The sequence below is a fragment of the Hibiscus syriacus genome, unplaced genomic scaffold, assembly GCF_006381635.1.
Source record: "Hibiscus syriacus cultivar Baekdansim isolate YM2019G1 unplaced genomic scaffold, ASM638163v2 tig00110893_pilon, whole genome shotgun sequence".
In the NCBI taxonomy this organism is placed as follows: Eukaryota; Viridiplantae; Streptophyta; class Magnoliopsida; order Malvales; family Malvaceae; genus Hibiscus; species Hibiscus syriacus.
In genome coordinates this window covers 7,604,075-7,630,191 of record NW_024062901.1, presented here as the reverse complement: position 1 = coordinate 7,630,191, position 26,117 = coordinate 7,604,075, and the positions used below count along the sequence as shown (strand labels likewise).

General features: G+C 34.4%; 1 protein-coding gene across 3 annotated transcripts; it reads left to right on the top strand.

The window, feature by feature from the left end:
• Window positions 1-2,294: 2,294 nt before the first annotated feature.
• Window positions 2,295-4,686, top strand: LOC120145143 (actin-like). Of its 3 annotated transcripts, none has more exons than XM_039159034.1 (5): window positions 2,295-2,394; window positions 3,012-3,084; window positions 3,178-3,571; window positions 3,739-4,352; window positions 4,609-4,686. In XM_039159034.1, the coding sequence occupies exons 2-5, from the start codon at window positions 3,025-3,027 to the stop codon at window positions 4,672-4,674; spliced, it is 1,134 nt and encodes a 377-aa protein (XP_039014965.1). In that variant the 5' UTR covers window positions 2,295-2,394; window positions 3,012-3,024; the 3' UTR covers window positions 4,675-4,686. The 3 variants fall into 3 exon arrangements, with proteins under 3 accessions (XP_039014965.1, XP_039014966.1, XP_039014967.1); XM_039159035.1 differs by having other exon boundaries at window positions 2,309-2,396; window positions 3,017-3,084; XM_039159036.1 differs by having other exon boundaries at window positions 2,356-2,389; window positions 3,008-3,084.
• The last annotated feature ends 21,431 nt before the right edge of the window (window positions 4,687-26,117 follow it).

Genomic DNA, 26,117 nt, shown 5'->3' with positions numbered 1-26,117 from the left:
AATATAAAATTTTAAAAAGTTGAATATATATCATAGGTTATACAATGATAATTTTTTATAAAGTATCAAAGAATTTAAAAATATTTTATAGATATATTATAAATGACATATACATGTTACACTGTTGATAATTAAGATTTACAAAATTTAAATTAATCGAATCTTATAATTTTTAGATTAGTCTAAATTTACTATGCATTCTAATTATTTTTCTTTAAGTCTCGATATTTTTTATGACAATGTTGATAACATGTATATATGTTATATATAATATATGTTTTTAAATTTTTTGATGATTTATTATAAGTTATTATTTTATAACATATGATATATATTAAAATTAATTTTTATAATAGTTTTAGTATTTTAATATAAATATACACTTTTTAATAATTTAATTTTTATTTTTAATTATTTTATATATTTAGTTTTTTAATATTTGAATAAGTCCTTTACTTTTTAAAAAAAATAGGCCTCGAACAAAACCTAAAAAAAACAATTTAGTCCATCTGTCATGTCATCAGCTACAGTGAACTGCCATGTCAGCACTGTGAATGTCAGCATTTTAATGGTCAATGACGGAAAATATTGGTCAAAGAGCCACATTAAGTTTATTTTCTGAGTTTAAGGACTACATTGATCCAAAATATATAATGATGACCACATTGAGTTTTTTTTTTAAAGTTCAGGAACCTCACATGCCTTTTTGCCTAAAATAAATTTAGATACACTTTAAATAATTGAGGACTAATGTGTTCTGAAAAGGAGATAACGCCTCTAAATATACAAATTTCAAACTTATGAGGGTTTGATGAAAGATATTGGATAAAATATTTTACAGTACAATAATCAAATAAGACAAAAAAAATCTGATAAAGAGAGTGGTCATGACTGATAAAAAAAAGTAGATGTACTCAAAGTTGCATTTAACTCAAACTTAAGAGCCAATTTAAAATGAAAAGGAATCAATTTAAGATGAAGAATATAATTTAAAAGATCTCTTGTATTAGTTTTGATGTCATTTCAAATACTTAATTAGAAAAGTTAAAACAATTATAATTGATCTCTCCTCATTCTTTTTTTTTAGATATCACTGATACATATAGGGTTTTTTTTTTTAATGAGAATAGCAAAAATTTATTACATACACGTAGATAAAAGAGTCATTGATATCTTTATTTAAAATGAGAAACAATTAAGTTGAAAACAATAAAAAATAATAATCGAACTTTTAAATTCCTAAATGATAATATAAAAAATTATTTAATACATTAATGATGTAAGCTTTAATTTTAATTAGGTATGGTCATGACATCCGAATCCGACGGGTTCCGACCCGACCCGACCCGATCAGATTGGGACAATTTTTTTAAAATAAATTTCGGGTCGTGTCAGGTCGGTTTTTTTAAAGGTGATATTCGGTTCGGGTCATATTCGGGTTTAGGGGAAAAAAATACCCGACCCGAGAAATATAATTTTACCTTATATATTTAAGAATAATTACAATAATACCCCTCTATATATTATTTTTTCAATTAAATCACTGTTTTTATTGAATAAATTATTATTTTGGGTTGGTCGGATTGGGTTCGAATTTTGTCTCAAAAAATCGGGACGGATTCGGGTGAGATGGAGGGTATATATTTTTCTGGTCGAGTCAGGTCGAATGAAGAATATAAAATTTTTGGGTCAAGTCGGGTTGGCCGAAACCCAACCCATGTCCATCCCTAGCTTTAATAAATAATTAGTCATTATTTATGTCATCAAAAGATTTTAAAATTAAAACTATAAACTTATATTATGTATGAAGTTGGATTGAATTAGAAATGGGTGAAAATAATTTTTTTAGATGAATAAAAGTAAAATGACTACTTAATTAATTCTACTAACAATCTCACTTTCTAATCCTAATATATCCTAATGTATAAGAGCTTGTACTGGAAATGATCATCCGACTCAGTTGATAGAGTGTAAAATTCTTAATCTTGAGGTCGTGGGATCAAATTTCACGGAAGACATTTCATAATTAAAAAATCTACCACGAAAACTGCTCTAAACCTATCAACATTCATAGCTTTATCTTAAGGAAAACGAAGGCAAACAAACCCCCTGATTTTACAGCATATTCAAGACTGGGAAACCGGTTTTACCGGTATAGAGACCTGTTGAAGCGTTCCTTGATCATTTTTCACCCAAGATGAGCAAACAACCGAAGCACCCTGTAAAAGGGCTAAAATAAGTATTAAAAAAAAATTCTCTGCGTTTTAAATTTCAAAATTGTAATCATTTTTCACCTGCCATTTTATTTTATTTTTTCCTTCTTCTTTTGGAATCCAAAGCGGGGGCATCTCAGATCGTCTTCTCTGGTTTTTCCACTTTTCCTTTTTGCTTCAGGTGAGTTCTCTTTCCTTCTGTTTGGTTACCGAGAAAGTATATGGGAAGAATATTGACTAGTGTTTATACTAATGTTTCAGGTTTCGATTTTATAAAATAATATACTTGTTGATTTTTTTTATCTGATTTTGATTCGCATTGTGATGATTTGGTAGGAATTGTATTGAACCAATTCCATTTTAATTAGTTTAGTGTTTCTTGTTTGGAATCTTTGGATGATTTGTGATTCTTTAGCTTCTAGTGTCTTGGACTAGCATGATATACCATCTACATTAATGTTCAATAAACTTCTTTTCTTTTTGTATTTCTAATTTATTTAGCTATGAAAAATTTTAAAAATGTGAATGTGATTATATGAAGGGATTTTCTTCTCTAATTTAATCATAGTAGTTTTCTTTTTTTTGAATAATTTCTTTGTGATGGATTACTTGATTACGGACTAAAACAATCATAAATTTTCTTTTGAATATATCTTTGAATTGCAATATCCCGGTGGATGGAGATTCATTGGCTTTATACTTATATCATCGCTCATAACTGATTCAGATCATGCTTGTTGAATTGTGAACTGCTTCCTTTATTGTTCTGATTCTGATCTAGTTCTCATAATATTTCAGCTGGAGATACAATATGGCAGATGGCGAGGATATCCAACCACTTGTCTGCGATAATGGAACTGGAATGGTCAAGGTATCAGATTACTTTCATCTTTTTTTCCTAAGGTTTTTTTCTTTAGATTTATATATGATTTCCCCCCCTAATGATTCATTTTACACTTTCTAGGCTGGATTTGCAGGTGATGATGCTCCAAGGGCTGTCTTCCCTAGTATTGTGGGCCGTCCACGACACACTGGTGTGATGGTTGGAATGGGACAGAAAGATGCATATGTTGGGGATGAGGCTCAGTCCAAGCGAGGTATTCTGACTCTGAAATACCCTATTGAACACGGCATAGTTAACAACTGGGATGATATGGAAAAGATTTGGCATCACACCTTCTACAATGAACTTCGTGTGGCTCCTGAAGAACACCCAATTCTTCTCACCGAGGCACCTCTCAACCCAAAAGCCAATCGTGAGAAAATGACCCAAATCATGTTTGAAACCTTCAATGCTCCGGCAATGTATGTTGCTATCCAGGCTGTTCTGTCACTCTATGCCAGTGGTCGTACAACTGGTAAGCAAATGATTACTCATGATCTCATGGACAAATTTTGAGCTAAACTACCTCAAAGTGAAATTTACACTATGATTTGTTTTTAGATTTATTAGGGCAAATTGCTATTTCTCCCCATTGTCTCGTCCTATCCATGTGTTAACTGTTCTCTACGATATTTTATGTAGGTATTGTTCTTGACTCTGGAGATGGTGTGAGCCATACTGTCCCTATTTATGAAGGATATGCCCTCCCACATGCCATCCTCCGTCTCGATCTAGCAGGTCGTGACCTTACTGATGCCCTGATGAAAATCTTGACTGAGCGTGGTTATTCATTCACAACTACAGCGGAGCGCGAAATTGTGAGGGACATAAAAGAGAAGCTGGCCTATATTGCACTTGACTTTGAACAAGAGCTCGAAACTTCCAAAACTAGTTCTAGCATTGAGAAGAACTACGAGTTGCCTGATGGCCAGGTGATCACCATTGGTCCTGAGCGTTTCCGATGTCCTGAAGTCCTTTTCCAGCCTTCCATGATAGGGATGGAAGCTGCTGGCATTCACGAAACCACATACAATTCTATCATGAAGTGCGACGTGGATATCAGGAAGGATTTGTATGGCAACATTGTTCTCAGTGGTGGAACTACCATGTTCCCAGGAATTGCAGACAGAATGAGCAAAGAAATCACTGCCTTAGCCCCAAGCAGCATGAAAATTAAGGTGGTGGCTCCACCTGAAAGGAAATACAGTGTCTGGATTGGAGGCTCCATCTTAGCCTCTCTCAGTACTTTCCAGCAGGTATTTTCTAACTCAAAATGCTGACTGACTGCATGTAGTGGCTGTTAGTGACTAATTGACTATTCAATTCACATAACAGAATCTATGCTCTTACCATTCATACATTCACATAACAGAATCTATCTTCTCACTCAACATGGTTTGGTTAATTGCACATTTGCGAGATTTGGACATTTTCATTCTCATTTCTCATCGCTCTAGCATGCTTCAGACACATACTAAAGACGAACATTTACGTATTGTCATTGGAATGCAGATGTGGATTGCTAAGGCAGAGTACGATGAATCGGGCCCATCTATTGTGCACAGGAAGTGCTTCTGAATCTTCAGAAAGCAAGAAAAACATTGGCCTGTTCCTCCCCAAAATGATTTCAGCTCTCAAGAATTTGTTTTTTTCTTCTTGTTTTCTTAACGTTCATTGTGGATATAATGATAGAGTTCAAATTGGTTAATTTTATTTTCCCGTTGAGCAGTTCTTTATCATTCAATGGCCTGTCAAGGTATTATGCTTATTGTGAATTCTCAATTTTTTCCATTTCCTTTATCTTGTTTATAAATGAACAATCTTGTTTAATGCCTCTACTGCCCAGTAAAGGTTAGGGGGTGTAATTAAGTCGAGCTTAAGTTTGATTTGAAATTTGGTTTAAGCCTGATCGAATTTCACTTTTAAAACTCAAAGTACAATTCAAATAAAAACCAAGCATTCAAACATACTCTGTTATACTCATTTTACTCGGTAAATTATACTAAAAAAATTTGGATATAATCCCATACATGGTCACTAACTGTTTCTTCAACCCACGAGAGAAGGCGGTGAGCCAAATTTGAATATCTCGAAAGAATCTGCTGAGAAGAGCACAAGTGGCTCGAATTCTAAGTTTGCTGACCTTGGTATCGAATCAAGAGTTTCGAATGTCGCTCCGGCTGTAATTGTGCCGAACGACACTCATCCCCATCCCGACTGAACAAGGTGAATAATAAAGGGAAGAGTGTGCAGGCGATAGGAACTCAAGGGAGGAAAACAATGGATACAGGTGGCAAATTGGCCGCGAGTGGAAGCTCATCTGGGGCTATGGGTTTCACTGAGCCTTTAAAGACGAGTACTGCAGACACATAAAACTGTGTGTTGGCCCATAATATGCCAAGTGTCCAGGGTGGACAGGAAGTTCAAACAGTGTACCGTGAGCCTAATATTAATTATGGGAACCATACTGCTGTGACGATTTTTGAGCGCATAGCAGACAAATTTCGTGGTGAAAGGTCGTGGTGGTACATGAGTCTCAGTGGCTAAGAGCTTGCGGATGAAATTTTTTTTTACCATAAACCGCAAGTGCGAATTGTACTTTCAGATTGTGTTCAAACAACAACTTCAAGAATTGATGCTGCTGTGAAGGACACCGTTACGGCTATGAACAAAATAATTCTGTTGGGTAAGGAGAACAAGGAACTGTTGATTGCAGCCAACTTGGGCAGTGAATCGGGAATGGAGGTGGGTAGCCTCCAATTCCTCAGTAGGTTTCGTTATGTTAGATTTTGTCTTCTGGAATTGCCAAGGGGCTGTTAGCCCTTCTTATCGTAGGTATTTTCAGCATCGTGTTCGGGACCATAGACCAAATTTTGTAGCGCTGCTTGAGACAGAGTAAGTGGCACGAGAGCGGAGTCTGTGGTGGCTAAATTTGGTTTCCATAATTCTTTTCGTGTCGAGGATAGGGATTTTAGCGGCATAATTTGGGTGTTTGTGGAGTTGCGAGGTGCAAATGGACATCATGTCTATTTTCAATCAATTTGTTCATTGTCAAGTTATAACTGATGATCTTGCACGACCTGTTTCTATTACGGTGGTGTACGGCGGCCCGCATTTATCTGACTAGAGACATTTTTGGACTCATCTTGGAAATCTAAAACCATGCCAAAACAATCCTTGGCTATTGGGAGGTGATTTCAAGAAGAGAGGAAAGGTGGAGCTAATAGGCGGGTGAGTGTAAGCCGTGACTTTGTCAATTTTGTTATTACTTGTGCTTTGCTAGATATTGGTTTTCAGGGGTTGCCATTTACTTGGTCTCGGGGCGGGATCCATCAACGACTAGACCGATGCCTCGTGAATTCTAATTGGTTGACTATGTACCAGGACTCTACGATTTTCCATTTGGATCGTGCGGGTTCTAACCACTGCCCCTTATTACTTCGGATGAAAAGTCTGCAGGAGAATCCAACCAACAAACCGTTCCAGTTTCTTTGTGCATGGCAGCATTATTGGGGAAACCGGGTTATTTCCCACACGAACGTAGTTTTAAACTTGATCTGAAATGTCAAGATCAAAACCACCAAAGGTTGCACAGCGGACAAACCCGTCAAACTATTGAATATTGAAACACAATGGAAAAACCGAATAAAGAATAATAAAGGAGAGAACACACCAAATTTATGAGGTTCGACAAGAATATCGTCTACTCTTCGGGCACCACACCGGATGATAACTTCACTATCAACAAAATATTACAACAAATGAAATTCTTTAGAATTCCCAAAGTGAGAGAATGAAGAAAACAAATGGAAGAGAGAACTTGTTTTGGGATGATTTCTAATGAAATACTTATGCCTATTTATAGTTGAGTTTTAAGGACTAAACTTATAAATAACCTAATATTTTAGGGACCAAAATGAAATTCCCATGTGCAAAGTTGACCACCTACCAAAGATGAATTTTCTACTAAGTTGGCCACCAACCAAGATGAAATTCCCATGTGCAAAGTTGGCCACCTACCAAAGATGAATTTTCCAACTTGTCAAATTTGACAATTTACAAGCCAAACATAACAACTCTCCACCTTGGCTTGAAATTACCAAGCCTACTCAACTTCTTCAACTCCCCAAATTTGATGTTGTGCCTCTAATTGTGCTCACAAGTTCCATATACCCTAAGGTGCTCAAACTTTCAGGATGTTAATCAAGTTCAAACAATGATTGAACTTGATTATTGTTACTACCTTGGTCATCATATCTGCAAGATTTTTTGTTGTCGCAATTTTCTGAAGCAGAATCTTTCCTTCTTCAATGATCTCACGCACAAAGTGATACCTCACGTCGATATGCTTAATCCTTGAATGGTATACTTGATTTTTCGCTAGTGAATAGCGCTCTGACTATCACAAAAGAGACTAATGCGACTTTGAACAACTCCCAAGTCTTCCATCAACCCGTTAAGCCAAATTGCTTCATTCATAGCCTCTGAAACTGCCATGTATTCTGCCTCTGTAGTAGACAAAGCCACCGTAGATTATAAAGTAGACTTCCAACTTACTGGGGCTTTAGCAAGAGTAAACAAATACCAGTAGTTGATTGACGCTTATCCAAATCACCATCATAGTCGGAATCAACATATCCAACTACACACTGACCAAGTGCTTCATCTTGTTCAAAAACTAAACCAACATCCATAGTTTGTTGGAGATACCATAGAATCCATCACAGCTTGCCAATGTCCTTTTCCAAGATCATGCATGTATCTGCTCACAACTCCAACTGCTTGTGAAATGTCAGGACACGTACACACCATTGCATACATCAAGCTCCCAACTGCATTAGCATATGGAACTTTTTCCATATAATCTCATTCTTCGTTAGTTTTAGGAGATAACTGAGAACTAAGTTTCAAATGAGAAGTTAGTGTGATACTTACATGTTTGGTATTTTCATTCATACTAAAACATTGTAATACTTTCTCAGATACTGCTTCTGAGTTAAACAAAGCTTCCCTCTATGTCTATCTCTTCTTATCTCCATACCAAGAATCTTCTTGGCCTCACCTAGATCTTTTATCTCAAAGTCATGATTCAACTGAGCCTTTAATTTGTCTATCTCCTTTTGACTCTTCGAAACGATCAATATATCGTCAACGTACAAAAGAATATAAACGAAAGATCCATCTTTGATCTTTTGCAAATACACACAATGATCATATTTGCTTCTAGTGTACTTTTACCTCCTTATAAAGCTATAAAATCACTTGTACCACAGCCTCAGAGATTGCTTCAATCGATATAGCGATTTGTTCAGCTTACAAACCCATTTATCACAACCACCATCTTGTATCCTTCTGGCTGAGTCATATAGATCTCCTCTTCTAAATCACCGTGCAAGAAAGCTGTCTTTACATCAAGTTAAGCTACCTCCAAATTCAACTGTACTACCAAGGCCAACAATATTCTAATGGATGAATGCTTCACGACAGGGGAAAATACTTCATTGTAGTCAATTCCCTTCTTTTGAGCGTAGCCTTTTGCTACCAACCTTGCCTTGTAGCGAACATCTTTCTTGCTATGAGATCAATCTTTCTTTGCAAATACCCACTTGATCCAATTGCTCTTTTACCTTTCGATAATTGTGCCAGTTTCCAAGTGTTGTTCTTTTGGAGAGATTGCATTTCTTCATCCATGGCACTTTTCCACTTATCACTTTCCAAGCTTTGTATTTCTTCTTGGTAAGTGATAGGGATATCATCATCAACAACTAGAAGATCATAGGCCACCATATCAACAAATTGAGCAGGTCTACGAATTTCTCTCCTTGTCCTTGTAACTGTAAGTGGTTCTGGTGTCTTTAATGGTTCTTGGGTTTGAACCTCTTCATCTTTTGATTATTCTATTGGATTTAAAGAATCAGCTGCATCAATTTCTGGGATCATCATCTGCTGAAACTCCACCTGTTTTGGAGTATGCTCCACCTGCTGCGGATTACTACTTGTCTGGACAGCTTCATTTGTTACCTTCTTTACTAGGGCATATTCATCAAAGGTAACATCTCTGCTACAAATTATATTCTTGGTGTCAAACACCAAAGGCGGAATCCCTTCACTCCATGAGTGATTCCCATAAAGAGAGCCTCTTTTGCTCTCGGATCAAGTTTGAATTCCTTCACATGATAATAAGCAGTGGATCCAAATACATGTAAGGAATCATAATCAGTAGCAGGTTTTCCAGACCATACCTTCAATGGTGTTTTTCCTCATATAGTTGATGATGGCAAGCGATTGATGAGATGGCCAGCATATGTCACAGCCTCAGCCTAAAATGCCTTACTTAACCCAGCATTAGACAACATACATCGAACTTTCTCCATTAGTGTTCGATTCATACGCTCTTCCACCCTATTCTGTTGTGGTGTATTTCTAACAGTGAAGTGTCGAACAATACCATACTCATGGAAAACGTCAAAAGAATGGGTCACTTTTATATTTCCCTCCATTATCCATCCTAAGACGTTTGATTTTTCTACCAGTCTGGATCTCGATCATATTTTTTCATTTAAGGAAAATTCGAATCACTTCATATTTAGACTTTATTGGATACACCCAAACTCTTCAAGAAAAGTCATCTATAAAAGTTACAAAATAATGGTTTCCTCCCAAAGACATTGTCTTTGAAGGACCCCATACATCTGAGTGAATATAATCCACAATACCTTTTGTATTATGTATAGTGGTGCCAAACTTCACTCTCTTCTACTTTCACATAACATAATGCTCTCAAAAGTTCAATTTGCAAGCCTTTTCACCTTCAACAATCCTTTCTTTTCTAGAATTTGTAAGGATTTCTCTCCAGCATGTCCCAACCGCATATGCCACAACTGGGTTGTGTCCAAATCATCGCCTCTGGAAGCTGCTGTAATTGCTCCAATAATTTTACTACCTTGGTAGTAATACAAATTATTTTTCATGATGCCCTTCATCATCACAAGTGCACCATATGTGACTTTTAAAACTCCATCTCTCATAGTGACTACTGAGCCTTTGGATTCCAATACTCCCAACGAGATGAGATTTTTCTTCAAACTGGGCATGTATCGGACATCAGTCAGAACTCTGGCTGATCCATCTTGATTATTCAATCCAATTGAACCTATCCTAACAGTTTTATAGGCATTATCATTGCCCATATAAACAACTCCTGCATTTAGTTCTATTAAATTGGAGAACCGCTCCCGATTAGGGGATATATGATAGGTACAACCCGAATCTAATATTCACTCATATAAATGGAATGTTGTTGATGAAGCAACCAATGATATGTCAGAGTCATTTGCATCATGCTCTATAACACATGCATCTGGAGTAGTTTTTCCTTTCTTCTTCAGCTTCGGACAATATTTCTTCCAATGACCTTTCTCACGACAAAAGGCACATTCATCTTTTCCCAGTCTGGACTTCGACTTTGATCTCCCTCTCCTATTTGGCGTTTAACTTTTCGAGTGACCTCTTGCCACCATGGCCTCCGCTCCTTCGTACTTGATTTCCTTCTTGGTTTTCTTCCTGAGCTCATAACTATACAAAGCAACAGTTACATCTTTAAGGGTAACATTATCCTTACCATAAAGTAACGTTGTCTCAAGGTGCTCAAATTCATCTGGAAGAGATGACAACAACATCAAATCCAAATCTTCATATTTGAAGGTTTCATCTATGGCCAGTAAGTCTGCCGCTAGCTCATTGAACGCAGTGATGTGTTTATTCATATTGGTGCCTGGTTAATAATCAAATCTGAACAATCTTTTCTTCATGTGGAGATGATTCTGAGAGCTTTTCCTTAGGAATTTTTTCTCCAATGCTTTCCATATCTTACTTGCAGAAGTCTCGTTCTTGTAGCCATACTTCTACTCCCTGGAAAGACAAGATCGAATTGTGCTGTAAGTCAAACAATTGATTGTACTTCATTTTTTCTCCTCCATATCTACATGTTTTTCTTCCTCAATGGTGATGTCTAGACCTTGTTGGAATAAAGCGTCTAACACCTCGACTTGCCACATGCCAAAATGACTGGATCCATCGAACAACTCCACTTAGAAATTTGCATTTGACATCACCCTCCTCACCGGTCCAGATGAAGAGCTTGATGTCTCAACTGATCCGTATTTTGGCATTTTAATTCTAACGAACAATATTCAATAGCACGAACTGTATCCTTTCAACAATGGGACCACCAGGATAACCTCAACTGAAGTTCTAGATACCAATTGTTGGGGAAACCATGTTCTTTCCCACAGGAACATAGTTTCAAACTTGATCTGAAATGTCAAGATCAAAACTACCAAAGGTTGTACAGCGGACAAAACCGTCAAACTATTGAATATTGAAACACAATGGAAAAATTGAATAAAGAATAATAAATAAGAGAACACACCAAATTTATGAGGTTCAACGAGAATATCATCTACTCCTCGAGCACCATACCGGATGATAACTTCAATATCAACAAAATATTACAACAAATAGAATTCTTTAGAATTCCCAAAGTGAGAGAATGAAGAAAACAAATGGAAGAGAGAACTTGTTTTGGGATGATTTCTAATGAAATACTTAGGCCTATTTATAGTTAAGTTTTAAGGACTAAATTTATAAATAACCTAATATTTTAGGGACCAAAGATAAAATTCCCACGTGCAAAGTTGGCCACCTACCAAAGATGAATTTTTCAACTTGCCAAATTTGACAATTTACAAGCTAAACATAACAAGCATCATCCTAACTTCAAAAATATTCTTCGAGAGGTTTGGTCTACAGATAGAGATGTGGTAAGCAATCTTGAATTGGTCCAGACGAAACTTTTTTATTGTAATGTTCAGCTGTTTGGCCATATTGGGGCGTGGAAAAGACAGGTCTTGGTACGACTAAGGGGCATTGATCGTGCTTTGCAAAATACTTACTCTGAGTTCCTCATTAACTTAGAAAAAAGTTAGAAAAAGAGCTTGAACAACTGTTTGAACATGAAGAAAGTAGTTGGATTCAAAAATCCCTATGTAATTAGTTTATCGATGGTGATCACAATAAAAAGTTCTATCACTCGTATGCCAGATATAGACGTAAGAGAAATACTATTCAAGTTCTTAAAAGATCAGATGGCTCTTGGTGTTCGGATCAAGGAGAATGGTGTTGGATTGCAATTGACTATTTCACTACTCTTTTTACAAGTGATGGTGATTAGGGACTTTCCCACTATTCCCACCGATGATTTCCTCATTTGTCCACACAATCTATCGATGTTAGAGGAGTGGTTTTTATTATGGAGTCATTGAAGGCTCCTGGATTCAATGGGTTTCAAGCTTTATTCTTTTAAAAGAATTGGGATGTGGTGGGAGCTGATGTGTGTCACCTGGTACGTAAGTGTTTCGAAAAGAATGTTGTAACAACTGAAATGAATAGAACAATTCTTGTGCTTATCCCCAAAACTGAAGTTCCAAAATCTATCGCACAGTTTCGACCTATTAGCATGTGCAATGTTCATTACAAAATTGTAATAAAGGTAATTGTTAACTGTCTGAAACTGATTCTTCCTAGCTTAATCTCGAAAAACCAAACAAGTGTTGTTCTAGGATGTAGCATCACCAAAAATATTATTATAGTTGTTAGGATTGATGAAGTTTAATTGGACAACCGAATATATTGCCAAGAGGGGGCGAATTTACTTTTTGATATTTTTATGGAGTAAAGAGTAAAACAATGATAAATATTTGTGCACAATGATTTATAGTGGTTCAACTTTCTCAACCAAAGTCCACATCCACTACCTAAGCTCCTCACTTAGGATTTTCCAACAAATCCACTAATTTGTTCTTTCTTTTTCAAGGACTAAGAGATAAACTTTACAAATTCCATAGGTTTTCAAAGACTTAACTAGAACCAAAAACCCCTTTACAAGGAAAAAGATGTAAACAAAAAAAAACCTCTAAAAAGGAAAGTGTTTACAAATTTAAAGCTCACAAAACAAAATATTTACAAGAGAAAGAGAATAAAGAGTTAAAGAGCTTTTCTCTTGTTGATCAATGCTTGGATAGGTGTTGGTGACCTTCTTCAAGTGTATTGAACTTGTATTTATAAGTTGGAATGTATTTATGGCCGTTTCTAGCCGTTGAGGATGATTTGGAGCCGTTGGGGATGAAATTTTGTGCAAAATAAAACTACCCATAACAGAGGGTATTAGTACTCCTACTAGGAGTATCGATACTACCTTTGTAATTTTAAATCAATTAGCTGTTACTAGCCGTTGGGGCTTGACAGTATCGATACTATGCCTATAGTATTGATACTACTATGTAAAGTAGTATTGGTACGCCTTAGGGTATCAATACCTATTTTGCATTCTGGAATTTTAGCCTTTTGGAAAACACTGGTAGTATCGATGCTACCTATAGAGTATCGATACTTCTCTTACCTTTGGTATCAGTACCACATGAACAGTATTGGTACTGTTCATATAGTGTCGATACTATAAGAATAATATCGGTACTACTTGTCCAGAAAAACGTTTTATGCTCAAATTCTAGTTTAATAGACTTTGAATTATTTTTGAAAACTTTGAATAAATTCAATTAAGTCCAAAAACATTTTGCCTTAATTTGTTATATCAAAATATTATAAAACATGGTTCAACAATCTCCCCCGTTTTGATATAACAAAACATTTGAAAATTATTTTTGGCAAAACTCCCCCTTAATAAAACATTTAATTAAAAAAAGATATATTTTGGAAAACATTAAAACTCCCCCTTTTTCATTCTTGAAATTGAATTTTTCAAACCATACTTCTCCCCTTTTTGTTATATCAAAAATAATTCAACTTTAAGGTTAAAAAATAACAATGAAAAATAAGCGGTAAATTTTATCAAAACTTCATTTGAAAAATTAAAAGCTCCCCTTAATAAAAGCATTCAAAACAAAACTTTGACTTTAAAGGCTTGACACTTAAAAGACATTGAATTTCAACAAAGATGAACAAACACGTTAGTAACACATTAAATTCAATATATCCAAGTCTATATAAACTTTATGAAATACCAATTGTTAAAATTAAGTGCATGTGCATAAAGCTATCCAAAAAATGTCATGTATTTGAAAAATTGATTTCAATTGTTAGGGAGATATCATTTGCACTAAATCACATGCATAAACATATAAATTTAGGTCAAAAGTAAAAAAAAAAATTCTAAAATCAAAGAACTTGAAAAATTGATATCAATTGTTAGAGAGATATCATTTACATTTAAAACCAATTTTGAACAAAATTCATTATGATGAACTATAAATTATGAAAAATCATTAAAACTTTAAAATGTTCATCATAAAACACTTTTCAACATACATGAGATGAAAAACTATTCATAATCATTTGAGATCAAAACTCATGTATGCTTAAAACATATAGACAACCAAATAATTAAAACACAAGTATTAAGCTTAGAGGTTACCCATTCCTTTTCAAGTGTGGCTAAAGCATCTCAATTTCTTCACTTTGTCATTATTTCTTCCACATACCTATAAGAGAAATTTATTTGGATTTTGGTATCCAAATTGCTTTGGATACTTGGACGTTAGTTTCAATGCCCCTTGTTCCCTTTGGAACCCATACTTGTTTGATTTTAAAACATTTTCCTTTCTTTAAAGGATAAGTATGTTCCAAGTGGCCATGAAAATGACAATGTGAGCATTTTGCAATTTTTATCATAGATGAATTGATTTTAGAAATGATTTCTTTTTTTCTTTTGCTAAGCTTTCAAGCTTAACTTTCAAATCAAGATTTTCTTTTTCCAAATCATTGATTTTGAATTTAAAAGCTCAAAATCATTTTCAAAATTTCATTTTGCTTTTCAAAAATCTAATTTTGCTTTCTTTCAAAAGAAAATCATTTTCAATTTTCAATTTTGAAATCAATTTCTTATATTTTGAATTCATGGTATCAAATTCCAAATACAATTCATCATAGGCAACTTGTAACTCATCAAACAAATAAGAATTTAATTCACTAGAGTTTGAAGTTACCATTGAATCTTCATTGATGGCCATAAGGCATAGGTTGGCTACTTCATATTCATCATTGGAGTCATCTTCATCAATTCAAGCTGCCACAAATGTCTTCTTCTTACTGATCCCTTATTCTTTAGGAGGGGACAATCATTCCAAGCTGCCACAAATGTCTTCTTCTTACTGATCCATTCTTCTTTAGGAGAGGACAATCATACTTGATAAGCCCCGTTATTTGACATTCGAAGCACATCGAGGGACTCTTTTTTTTTGCTTGATTCATGCTTCACTTCATTAGAAGTCATGAATCTTTTAAAGAGCTTGAGCATCTCTTCATCATCATCTTCTTCTTCATCAACCTCTTTATTTGTATCTTGATTGCTCTCATTGATGGATTTGAAGGCAATGCCTACCTCGTTGTTCTTATTATTTTCTTCATCATCTTCTTCGTCCTTTACCATCAACTAAAGAGTAAGAATGAAACTGATAAACTCAACAAGAGTGAGTAACTTGAGGTTTTTAGCTTCGATAATCACCATCTTCTTTGATTGCCAAGACTTTGGAAGAGAGTAGATCATCTTCCTCACAAGCTTCTTATTAGTGATCAATTCTCCAAATCCCTTGAGATCGTTGACAATCACGGAAAATCTATTGTCATAGCTTTGATGTCTTCATCCAGTTTCATCTTGAAATTCTCATAGTTATGATTGAGAAGACTGATTTTGGTTTCCCTCACTTCATTGGTTCATTCTTGAGTGATTTGGAGCTTGTCCCAAATCTCCTTGTCATTTGAATAAGATGAGACTCTTACATATTCATCCGGGCCTAATGCACAAAATAGAATGTGTATAGCCTTTGCATTGAGTTGGAACTTCTTCTTCTCTCCACCACTCCAATCGTCCATCTCGTCGGTTGAAATGGAGTATCCTTTCATGATAGAGTTCCAAGCTCCTAGATCGTTTGCTTGAATAAAAAATATCATCATATTCTTATAATAGGCATAATTTGCTCCATTAAAATTGGGTGGCTTGTTGACCGGTTGAGAATCTTCAATATAGTAAGAACTGAAGGTCGAAGCTATCTTCTTGGTTGTGTCAGAAATTGGTAGAACTTCTTCAATGATTGTCTCAAGGTGGTTAAACCTTCTAATGAGTCAACCTCTGATACGAATTGTTAGGATTGATGAAGTTCAATTGGACAACCGAAGATATTGCCAAGATGTGGTGAATTGACTTTTTGATATTTTTTGGGAGTAAGGAGTAAAACAATGATAGAAAATTTGTGCATAATGATTTATAATGGTTCGACTTTCTCAACCAAAGTCTACATCCAATACCTAATCTCCTCACTTAGGATTTTCCAACAAATCCACTAATTTTTTCTTTCTTTTTCAAGGTCAAATAAATAACATTTACAAAATCCCTAGTTTTTCAAAGGCTTAGCTAGAACCAAAACCCCTTTACAAGGAAAAATATGTAAACAAAGAAAGCTTGTAACACCAATTTCCCGTATACATTTTCGTACACGAGTCACATATGTCGCATGACTTTTGAAACATTCTCGATACTTGAAAATCAGTATAATTTTTGTTTTCTTTAGATAAACCATTTAATAATATAATTTATAAGACATTCTTCAATTATATATATATATATATATATATTAAACAAGTCTACTCCAATTAGTAATACTAGTTCATGTTATTCATATTTAAAATCAATATAAGTCGATCCAGTTAATCTATTACAAACCAATTTCCAAAATATTTAAATAGAGCTAATAGGACATTCATAAGTACATGTCGCTAAACTAAGTCAAAAATTACATCATAGGATGTCTTACTGATGTTGCAGTATATTCCTTGATGCTTGGAGTTTCTCGATACTTGTTAGTTATAATCTCAACTTTTACCTTAGCGTGAAACCAGCACACACTAAGTATTTGCTTAGTGAGGCATAGTAATACAAAATGAATTATACTTAAATATAAGCATATCCCAGATTATCAAAATACAAATGAAAGTCGTATAATTCATATCAATACATTAAATAGGCTTGGTGAACAAACCTTAAATCAAATAACATGATAACTATCTTTAGTATGCCCAACATACCTATCAATCTGTATTTTCTAATTTATCCTTTGTTTGCCAAATATATGTTGAATAAAAATGCATGGTACATGAGTTGCACCTAAATGTCGTAATTAAAACATAAGTATATCATAACTATCAAAATATGAATTTATTGTTTTCATAACATTATAATTTCTTTGGGGTGCACACGTTGTGCCGATACGATTGTTCATAAACTTATTATGAATTATGTGGGTTGCACACTTAGTGTCGATATGGTCATTCATAAACATATTATGAATTTTGTGGATTGCACACTTAGTGTTGATACGGTCGTTCATAAAAATATTATGAATTTCGTGGGTTGCACACTTAGTGTCGTTACGGTCATTCATAAACATATTATGAATTCTGTGGGTTGTACACTTAGTGCCAATACGGCCGTATTATGAATTCCGTCGGTTGCACACTTAGTGTCGATAGTACACATAGTACTGATATAAAAATGCAACATATGCATTTAACAACATGCATCTATAACTTTTAATGTGCATAATAAATGCACTCACTTGGTATGCCTCACTAGTATACTACAATGATGTATGACTATTCGATAACTTTATCCTTGCCTTTTTTCTTGCTTTACTCTGGAGCTTGGTTACAATTTACACAAGCATCCATTAAGTACACATACCATACAAATGTTAGTATATTCTCTAACATTTATACTTTAATAATACTCAAAAGTACTATTATTTCCAATTTCTATTAAAATTCATCCTATCTAAAACATTTCAGGCTCAATAGTATCGGTACCCCTAGTATGGTATCGATACTTCTATATTATGGTACCAATACTCCCTTCAGTATCGATACCGTTTTTGCATTATGTAATCCATGGTATCGATACCTTCCTCTTAGTATCGATACCCATAGAAGTATCGATACTCATTTCATCAATATCGATATTGTTCATCATATTTTCCCAAATTTAAACATATATTATCGGTACTGTTATTCCAGTACCGACACCCTTACCCAACTTTTACCCCGTTTACTTTGAATTTTACACAAATTTCACATAAATCTCTTACTCTTATCTCCAACCATACCATTAAACTCATTATCACTTATCTAAACTAACTTACCTCCATAAATCTCCTTATAACATCCAAAATCTCCAAAGAACACTCAAAACTAAGAATCACACCAATTTTGAAGCATGCTTTTGATCACATCCAAGGCTTCTAATATCTTATTTACTCTTTTGACAAGTTAAATTTATTTGTATTCCTCAATAAAAACTCATATTTCATCATATCACTTAATAACCCATTTTCTTTAATCTCAAATAATTTACTAATCACTTTGTTTTAATCATCCATGAACCTTCTTTTTTTTCTTTTTCTTTTTTTCTCTCCCCGAATCCCCTCTATTTTTTTAAAACCACCCGAATGTCCTCATTCTCTTCTCCTTTCCCTTTTGTTGATGCATGTGATGATTTCTCTGCCTCTGCCAGGAGATAAGCCTCTGATAGATTTTGATTGCCTCGAGATATCTCATTTGTTTTTTTTATTTTTTCCTTGTTTTTATTTGTTTTTCCACTTATGATGGACTGATGGATGTACTTTCGATCACTGTAGGTGATAACGTTGGGCGGTGGCTCTGCGACCGGCTCAGGCGCACGGGGAGAGAGGCGGTGAAGCCCACGCACCAGTGAGAGCTGAAGTGTCAATCGATGGCTGTTGTTGCTTGATTCATTAGGGTTAAAAACCCTAATATGTTTAGGGTTTGCCAAATAGGTTGGTTTCAGTCTGGGTTTGAGTTTGGATCCGAGTTAGTTGGGTTGGATCACTGTTGGTGGGCTACTGAGTTTGAGTTTGTATCTCCTTTGGGCTTGGTGTTGTAATGGTTTGGACTCCATTTGGGCCAAATTTGTAATCTATCAGATAAGATAAAATTAATAAATATAATAATAATAATAATAATAATATAAAAAGAGTATTTTTGAAGACACTGACAAAAACGAGTGTTTACATAAGCAAGATCTACCAACCAACCTTAAACATGTATATTCCTATAGACTCGAGATCAAGTTCAACCAATATTAATAATCATCCATTGTTGTTTAAGACAGAGAAATGAAACTATCCCTAGACCCATTCTACAACAATCTCTCGAATTCCCTTGTATTACTCAATTTTAGTCTTAGAACAATTTAATCTTTGCAGAATTAAACTAATTATCTAGTCACAATTATATTCCTGTGTTTGATTATATAATGCAAGATCAACTTAGTAAAACAACAAACAATAATAACATATCAAAATTTTATTTTATTTTGATTATTTATTATGTATGTGTTTGATTCAGTTTATTTTTTATATGTGTTTTATTACATTTATTTTTTAAGATTCATTTTCATCAAAGGTTTTTTTCATACCCCAATTTTAGGGAATTTTTTTTCTTAATTTATTATGGGGACTAAATTTAAATTTTGACAAAATTCAGGGACCAAAGGAAATTATCAATTTATTTTGAAATCAAATCAGAAAGCATCAAAAGTTTAGAGATCTATGGCATAATTTGTCAATTTTCTTTTTTGGATGGGTTTTAAACCCTAAAATCAGTAGTGTTCCACTTTTAGTAACCTTTCTGAGAAAACTTTAAACCATATTTCATCGTCGTCTGAGCATTCATTATCGACACTGTCGACACCATGGTGTTCCTAGAGTTGAAAGGAGTCAATCTGTGTCCTCGGATTTTCCATTGTTGTCAGCGTGTGAGTGGGTGAAGAGGAGCAAGTTTTTGACGAGTCATTATCGAGCTCTCCTTCATTCATCGTTGTGAATTGAGTTTGGTAGGTAACTTAAACTTCTCTAAAATTGAATTATAGAAAAAATGGTGATCGTCCGACTATCGTAGGCCAGCCCACACGCCCCACGCGTCGCCCCCTAGGCATGGGCTTCGTCTGTCGCTTGGGGGGTCTAAACCGGTCTGTTTGAGCCGAGTTAAGCCGTCAAGCCAAGCCGTTGAGATGAGTCGAGCCGAGCTTCTGTTGACCGTCGTTGACCCGTTGACTTTTTTAGACCATCTATCTTGAAGTTTTTTGACGTCCCGAGACCGATTTTACAGTCTATTTTTCCAAATTTGAAACCAGTAAGCTTTCTTTGATATTTTATTTTCTGATTCGATTTGATTTTTGCGTTTAACCTTTATTTATGATGTAATTCTTTTATAGTGTATCCGATCTATTATGGGACGTCGAATTTAAGTCCAAGAGGGATCGAGAGGTATTAAATGACCGACTGATATAGATAAAAAGATTGAGGTAATACTTTATACCCTATGTGTTCTTTATGGTACATGTTCGTAATTGGTCAGTGTATAGATAAATATGAGTTGGTTAGTGTTATGGTTGGTTATTCTGAACTTACTCTGATTCTGGTATAATGTTAATGAAATAATTAAGACTCGAATGACCGTATAAGAAACTAGAGGACCAGTATAAATTTTAAGGAATGAAGTTAGCCTTTGAACCATAAATTCTGATATTTCCTATTAATAGTTTTTATACTATAAATATTTAGATGTGAAATGATGAAAATACCCTTAAGGTTTAAAAGGGACGTGGATTGTCTCTAATGGTAGAATTAATCTAAGAATTTAGATTCGATTCGATAGGACTATCAATTTATATGATAAACCCTTATCTATACAAAATTTTTTGAATGTTAGATGTCAACCTCTGAGAAGGTACTATCTAAATTTCTGATTTCTGAGAAACTCTTGAAGACTATTTTACCGAAAGCACCCTATATAACTGGATTTATTAAAAATGACCGAGTTACCCTCTCTGTGTTTTAAAATGATCGAAATACCCTAGCTCTAAAATGACCGAAATACTCTCGAATTTTGGAATAACCTAAATACTCTCATGACTTAGATTAAGTGAATGCCTTTGGATAAGTTCTAAAAATACTGGAAAAATTCTCTCTATAAAGTTGGAGAATTATGGAGTACAATATGAGTATGTTGGACTTTTATAATACTCTTACACTATAAAAATAAGGATATATATGATATGAATAAAGTTTGTGTCTCTTCAGGATTTGTTTAAGGAAGATTGTGAAAGTGAGCAGTTCAATTGCATAAAGTAGTTATTATTAAGGAATCAACATCCATTAAGTGCCCCTAACATAATTGTTGCTATAGCCATAATGACCCTTGGCTTGCCACTAACATTAATGTATTTATACCGAGTTGCCACTAACATTAAAGCTATGGATAGCCATAATGACTCTTGGCTTGCCACTAACATTAAAAGTTCTCTACTTTCAATCAAATTAGGTTTATTACTTTCATAATTAAATTGTGCCACTTTGAATTTGAGTACTTTAACAAATCTCCACCTTGATAAGAATCCTGCAAGTGCGAAAGATCCAAGATAAAACACACAAATTCAATGAGGCACAACAAAAATAATTCTTCATTTCAACGAACAAATTCTTCACCTCTTCTACAACACCCCTCCAAGGGGTAATCTTTAGTAATGAACACCGACCAAGTCCAAGCAATGCTCAAACTTGATTATAGGGGGTTGTTTGATCATCATGTTAAAATGATTTTCGTGAGTGCTAACTTTTCTCACAATAATGTTACCTCAAACAATCACATAACGCACAAAATAATAACGAATATCAATATATTTCATCTTCTTATGAAATATTTGATCTTTGATTAAGAATATAACACTCTGAATATCACAGAAATCCGTACTAATCTGAAGGTTTTCACTAAGTTTACCAAAGAGTCGTTTCAACCAGATCGCTTCCTTACAAGCTTCAGTGATCGCATTGTACTCTGCTTATGTAGTTGACAAGAAAATCGTACTCTAAAGAGTTGCTTTCCCACTAATGGAATACCCTCTAACCATAAATGCATACCTCATAAGTTATCTTCTCTTATCTAAATCTCTCGTAAAATCAAAATCAACATACCACATGACTTCATCTCTAATTCACCCGAACTATAAGCAAACATCATAGTACTGTAAAGTTACCTGAAAATCCATTGAACAACTTTCCAATGTTTTTTACCGAGATTCACCATGTATCTACTCGCTAAACTAGTAGCATACGCTAAATTTGAATGCTTACAAACCATAGCATACATTAGAGATCCCACCGTACTAAAATATGGAACACATGACATGTACTCTACCTCCTTTTCTAAATTTATCAAACAATCCGATGAAAGTCTAAAGTAAGCTACCAGTGAAGTGCTCACAGGCTTCGCACACTGCATATTAAACCTGCGAAGAACCTTTTTAATGTAACTCTTTTGACTTAGGTACAATATACTTGTTTTTTGTCTCTTCTAATCTCCATTCCAAGGATCTTCTTCGCATAACCCAAATCTTTCATCTTAAATTCTTTGTTAAGTTCAGTCTTTAAGTGTCTAATATTTTATTTATTGTTAACGACTATTAACATGTCATCAACATAAAGAAATAGATATATGGGTGAACCATTGCGACCCTTTTTAAAGTAAACACAACTATCAAAGTTACTTTGCTTAAACTCGAGAGAAACCATAAAAGAATTAAACCTCTTATATCATTGTCTGGGCAACTACTTAAGTTCATAAAGAGATTTCTTCAATGAAAAGATATGGTCATCTTTTTTTGAGACCGATGAAATCCTCTAATTGTTTCATGTAAATGTATTCTTCAAGTTCACCATGTAAAAACGTTGTTTTCATGTGTAGATGCTCAAGCTCATCTCACATAACAACTATTCCAAGAACAGCTCTAATAGAACTATGTTTTACCACTGGAGAAAACACATCATTAAAGTCAATTCCTGGGATTTTGTTAAATCCCTTCGCAATTAGTCTTGCCTTATATTTAGGCTTTTCAACTCTCATAATTCCTTCCTTCTTTTTTTACACTTGTTTACATTGAATAGTTCGCATTCTGATGGGAAGTTTCACTAAATTTCAAGTGTCATTCTTGTGAAGTGACTCTATTTCCGCATGTATTACGATTATTCTCTTAACTAAGTCTTCGTAGCTAATTGCCTTTAAATAGGATGATGGATATTGGTTCGTATTAATTTGTTCAGAAACACTCAAAGCGTATGCAACTAGATCAACCTCTATGTACCTTTTTGGGGCTTGATTTCTTTTCTGGGTTTATTTCGTGCAATAGACGACGATAGATTATACTGTTGTAGAGAAGTTTTATTCTCTATGGGTATATCATATACAGATTGTTGAAAACATTTTTGATGTTTTGATATAAAAAATTAAGTATAAATATACTTTAAGATTTTACAAATTATTTTCTAAGTATATTCGAATCAATTTACTCGAATTTCAAGATATTACTTCAAGTCTTTAAAAGATCAATTTCAAATCCTTACTAAAGTATAAAATTGTGTTTTAATCTTAAAATATTTTTGAAACAATTTTCACAAAGTATTTCGAACCAAAAAACGAGCCAAATATCAATTTTTCAGAGTAGTGTACCGATGCACTATATAATGCATCTATGCACCCTTGAATAAATTGAATTCCGAATGCATTTTGTGTATCGATGCACAAGGCATGCATCGATGCACTCCTAAATAATTTGAACATCGAATACATTTTATGCATCGATGTACAAATCATGCATGGATGCACTCCAGGCTTATTTGAAACATCAAATGTATTTTATGCATCGATGCACCCCTAGTGTACCGATGCACTAAGTCTTCCAACGGTTAAAATATTTGAATTTTATACATAGTGTACCGATGCACATTGCCTATGCATCGATGCACCATATACTCCCAACTGTTTTATTAATTGTTTTCACACAATAACGGCTCTATTGACTCCACTAATGATCCCCAACGTTCAGAAATAATCCAAGGTGTATTTAAACAAGCTTAGGAGCCATTGATCAACAACAATTATCAAGAATCAAGAAAGAATCAAAGAGAAAGCATCAAACCTCAAGTTTGAGCATTTTCAAGCCTATTTCATTCAATATTCATTTTTGCTTTCAAGAACACTTATTGTGCTTAATTGTAATATTCTTGAGTGTTCTTTCTTTGTTCTAGAATTGTGTAAACATCTTTCCTTGTGAGGATTTTCTTGTAAGTTTGCAAAATTTGTATTGTTCTCTTTGGGAGAGAGTATTCTCAAGAATTTGGGGTATAATTCTTGAGGGATTTGTAAGGTTACTCTTTGTCCTCAAAAGAAAGACAAATTAGTGAATTTATGGAAAATCCTTAGTGTGGACAGCTAAGGTAGTGGATGTAGACTTTGGTTGAGAAAGTCGAACCACTCTAAATCGCTGTGCAAATATTTTCAATTTTCTGCAAAAGCTTCCACCGAAATTTTTATTGCCAATTTACCCCCTCTTAGCCTATTCCGTCGATCGATTAACTCAACACAGATCTTGTTTCCAAATTGAAACTCCACTATTTTTGTGTACACTATGCTTCTTGCAAATCCTTAGTAGTTACACTGAGGGTTGATCCTCGTAACATAGAAGATTCATCAAATATAACATCTTTGATGATAACTATTTCTGTTTACGGGACATCACAGCTTATATCCTTTTACTCCTGATTTGTATCCTATCAATATGCACTTCATGGATCTATGATCCAATTTACCATTGTTTACATGAACATACGTAGGATAACTAAATATTTTTAAATCAGAGTATTCCCCAGGCATGCTAAAACATACCTCTTGCAGAGTCTTTTTGTCAATAGCCATGGATGGAGACATGTTAATCAAAAAAAAAAGCTAGCAAAGCAGCTTTAACCTAAAATGATTTCGATAGACTAGAATTGGAGAGCATACAATAAACCCTCTCCATTATCATTATATTCATTCGCTCAGCAACACCATTTGGTTGTGCCATATGACAAACTATCAAGTGCCTCACAATCCCTTCTTTCTTGTATAACTTATTCAATTCATCACAATGGAAATCTAAGCCATTATCAGTACAGAGGTGTTTAACTTGCCTTTCAGTCTGTTTCTCAATCATTATCTTTCAATTCTTGAATGTGGCTATCACATCACTCAAACTACTTTAGGAAGAAAGACTAAAACTTTTAGGAATAGTCATCAATGATTGTTAACATATAGTTTGCGCTTCTATGAGAGGTACTCTAAACAGACCCCATATATCAAAATGAATGTTATCTAATGTACCCTTCGTGTTATGGATTCCTTTGGCAAAACATACTCTCATTTTTTTCCAAACATGCAATGTTCGTAGAATGATAGCTTACAAATTCCTTGACCATCATCAACTCTGTCATGGCAATTTTGCTCATATACCCCCAGGCGCATATGCCAAAGTCTAGTTACATATTCCTCTAACAGCGCGAATGATGCAACAACAAAATCACCAGTAATCATAGACCCTTGGAGAATTTACAACCTTCTGTTCTTTCTATCTACCTTCATCACAATAAGTGAACCCTTTCTAACCTTCAAAACTCCATCTCAGCGGAGTACTTATACTCTTTTTTATCGAGGGTACTTAGTGATATTAGGTTACACTTCAAATATGGAGCGTGACGAACATCATTCAATGTTCTAACAATGTTATCATGCATATAAACTCTGAAACTGCCAACACCTACAATCTTACATGATGCATTTTTACCCATCAATGTAACACCTAATGACACAAATTCATAGGGTGCAAACCAAAGTCAAGGATCCACTTCTCACTCGCCTTCGTAATATTGTCAGAAGCTACTAGGAGTTTACCCTTAACATCTTATTTAACATCTGCAACACCAGATCTCTTTGTAGATTGTTCTTCAGCCTCTCTCTTTATCTTAATCTGAAACTTATAACACTCTATTTTAATATGACATTTTTTT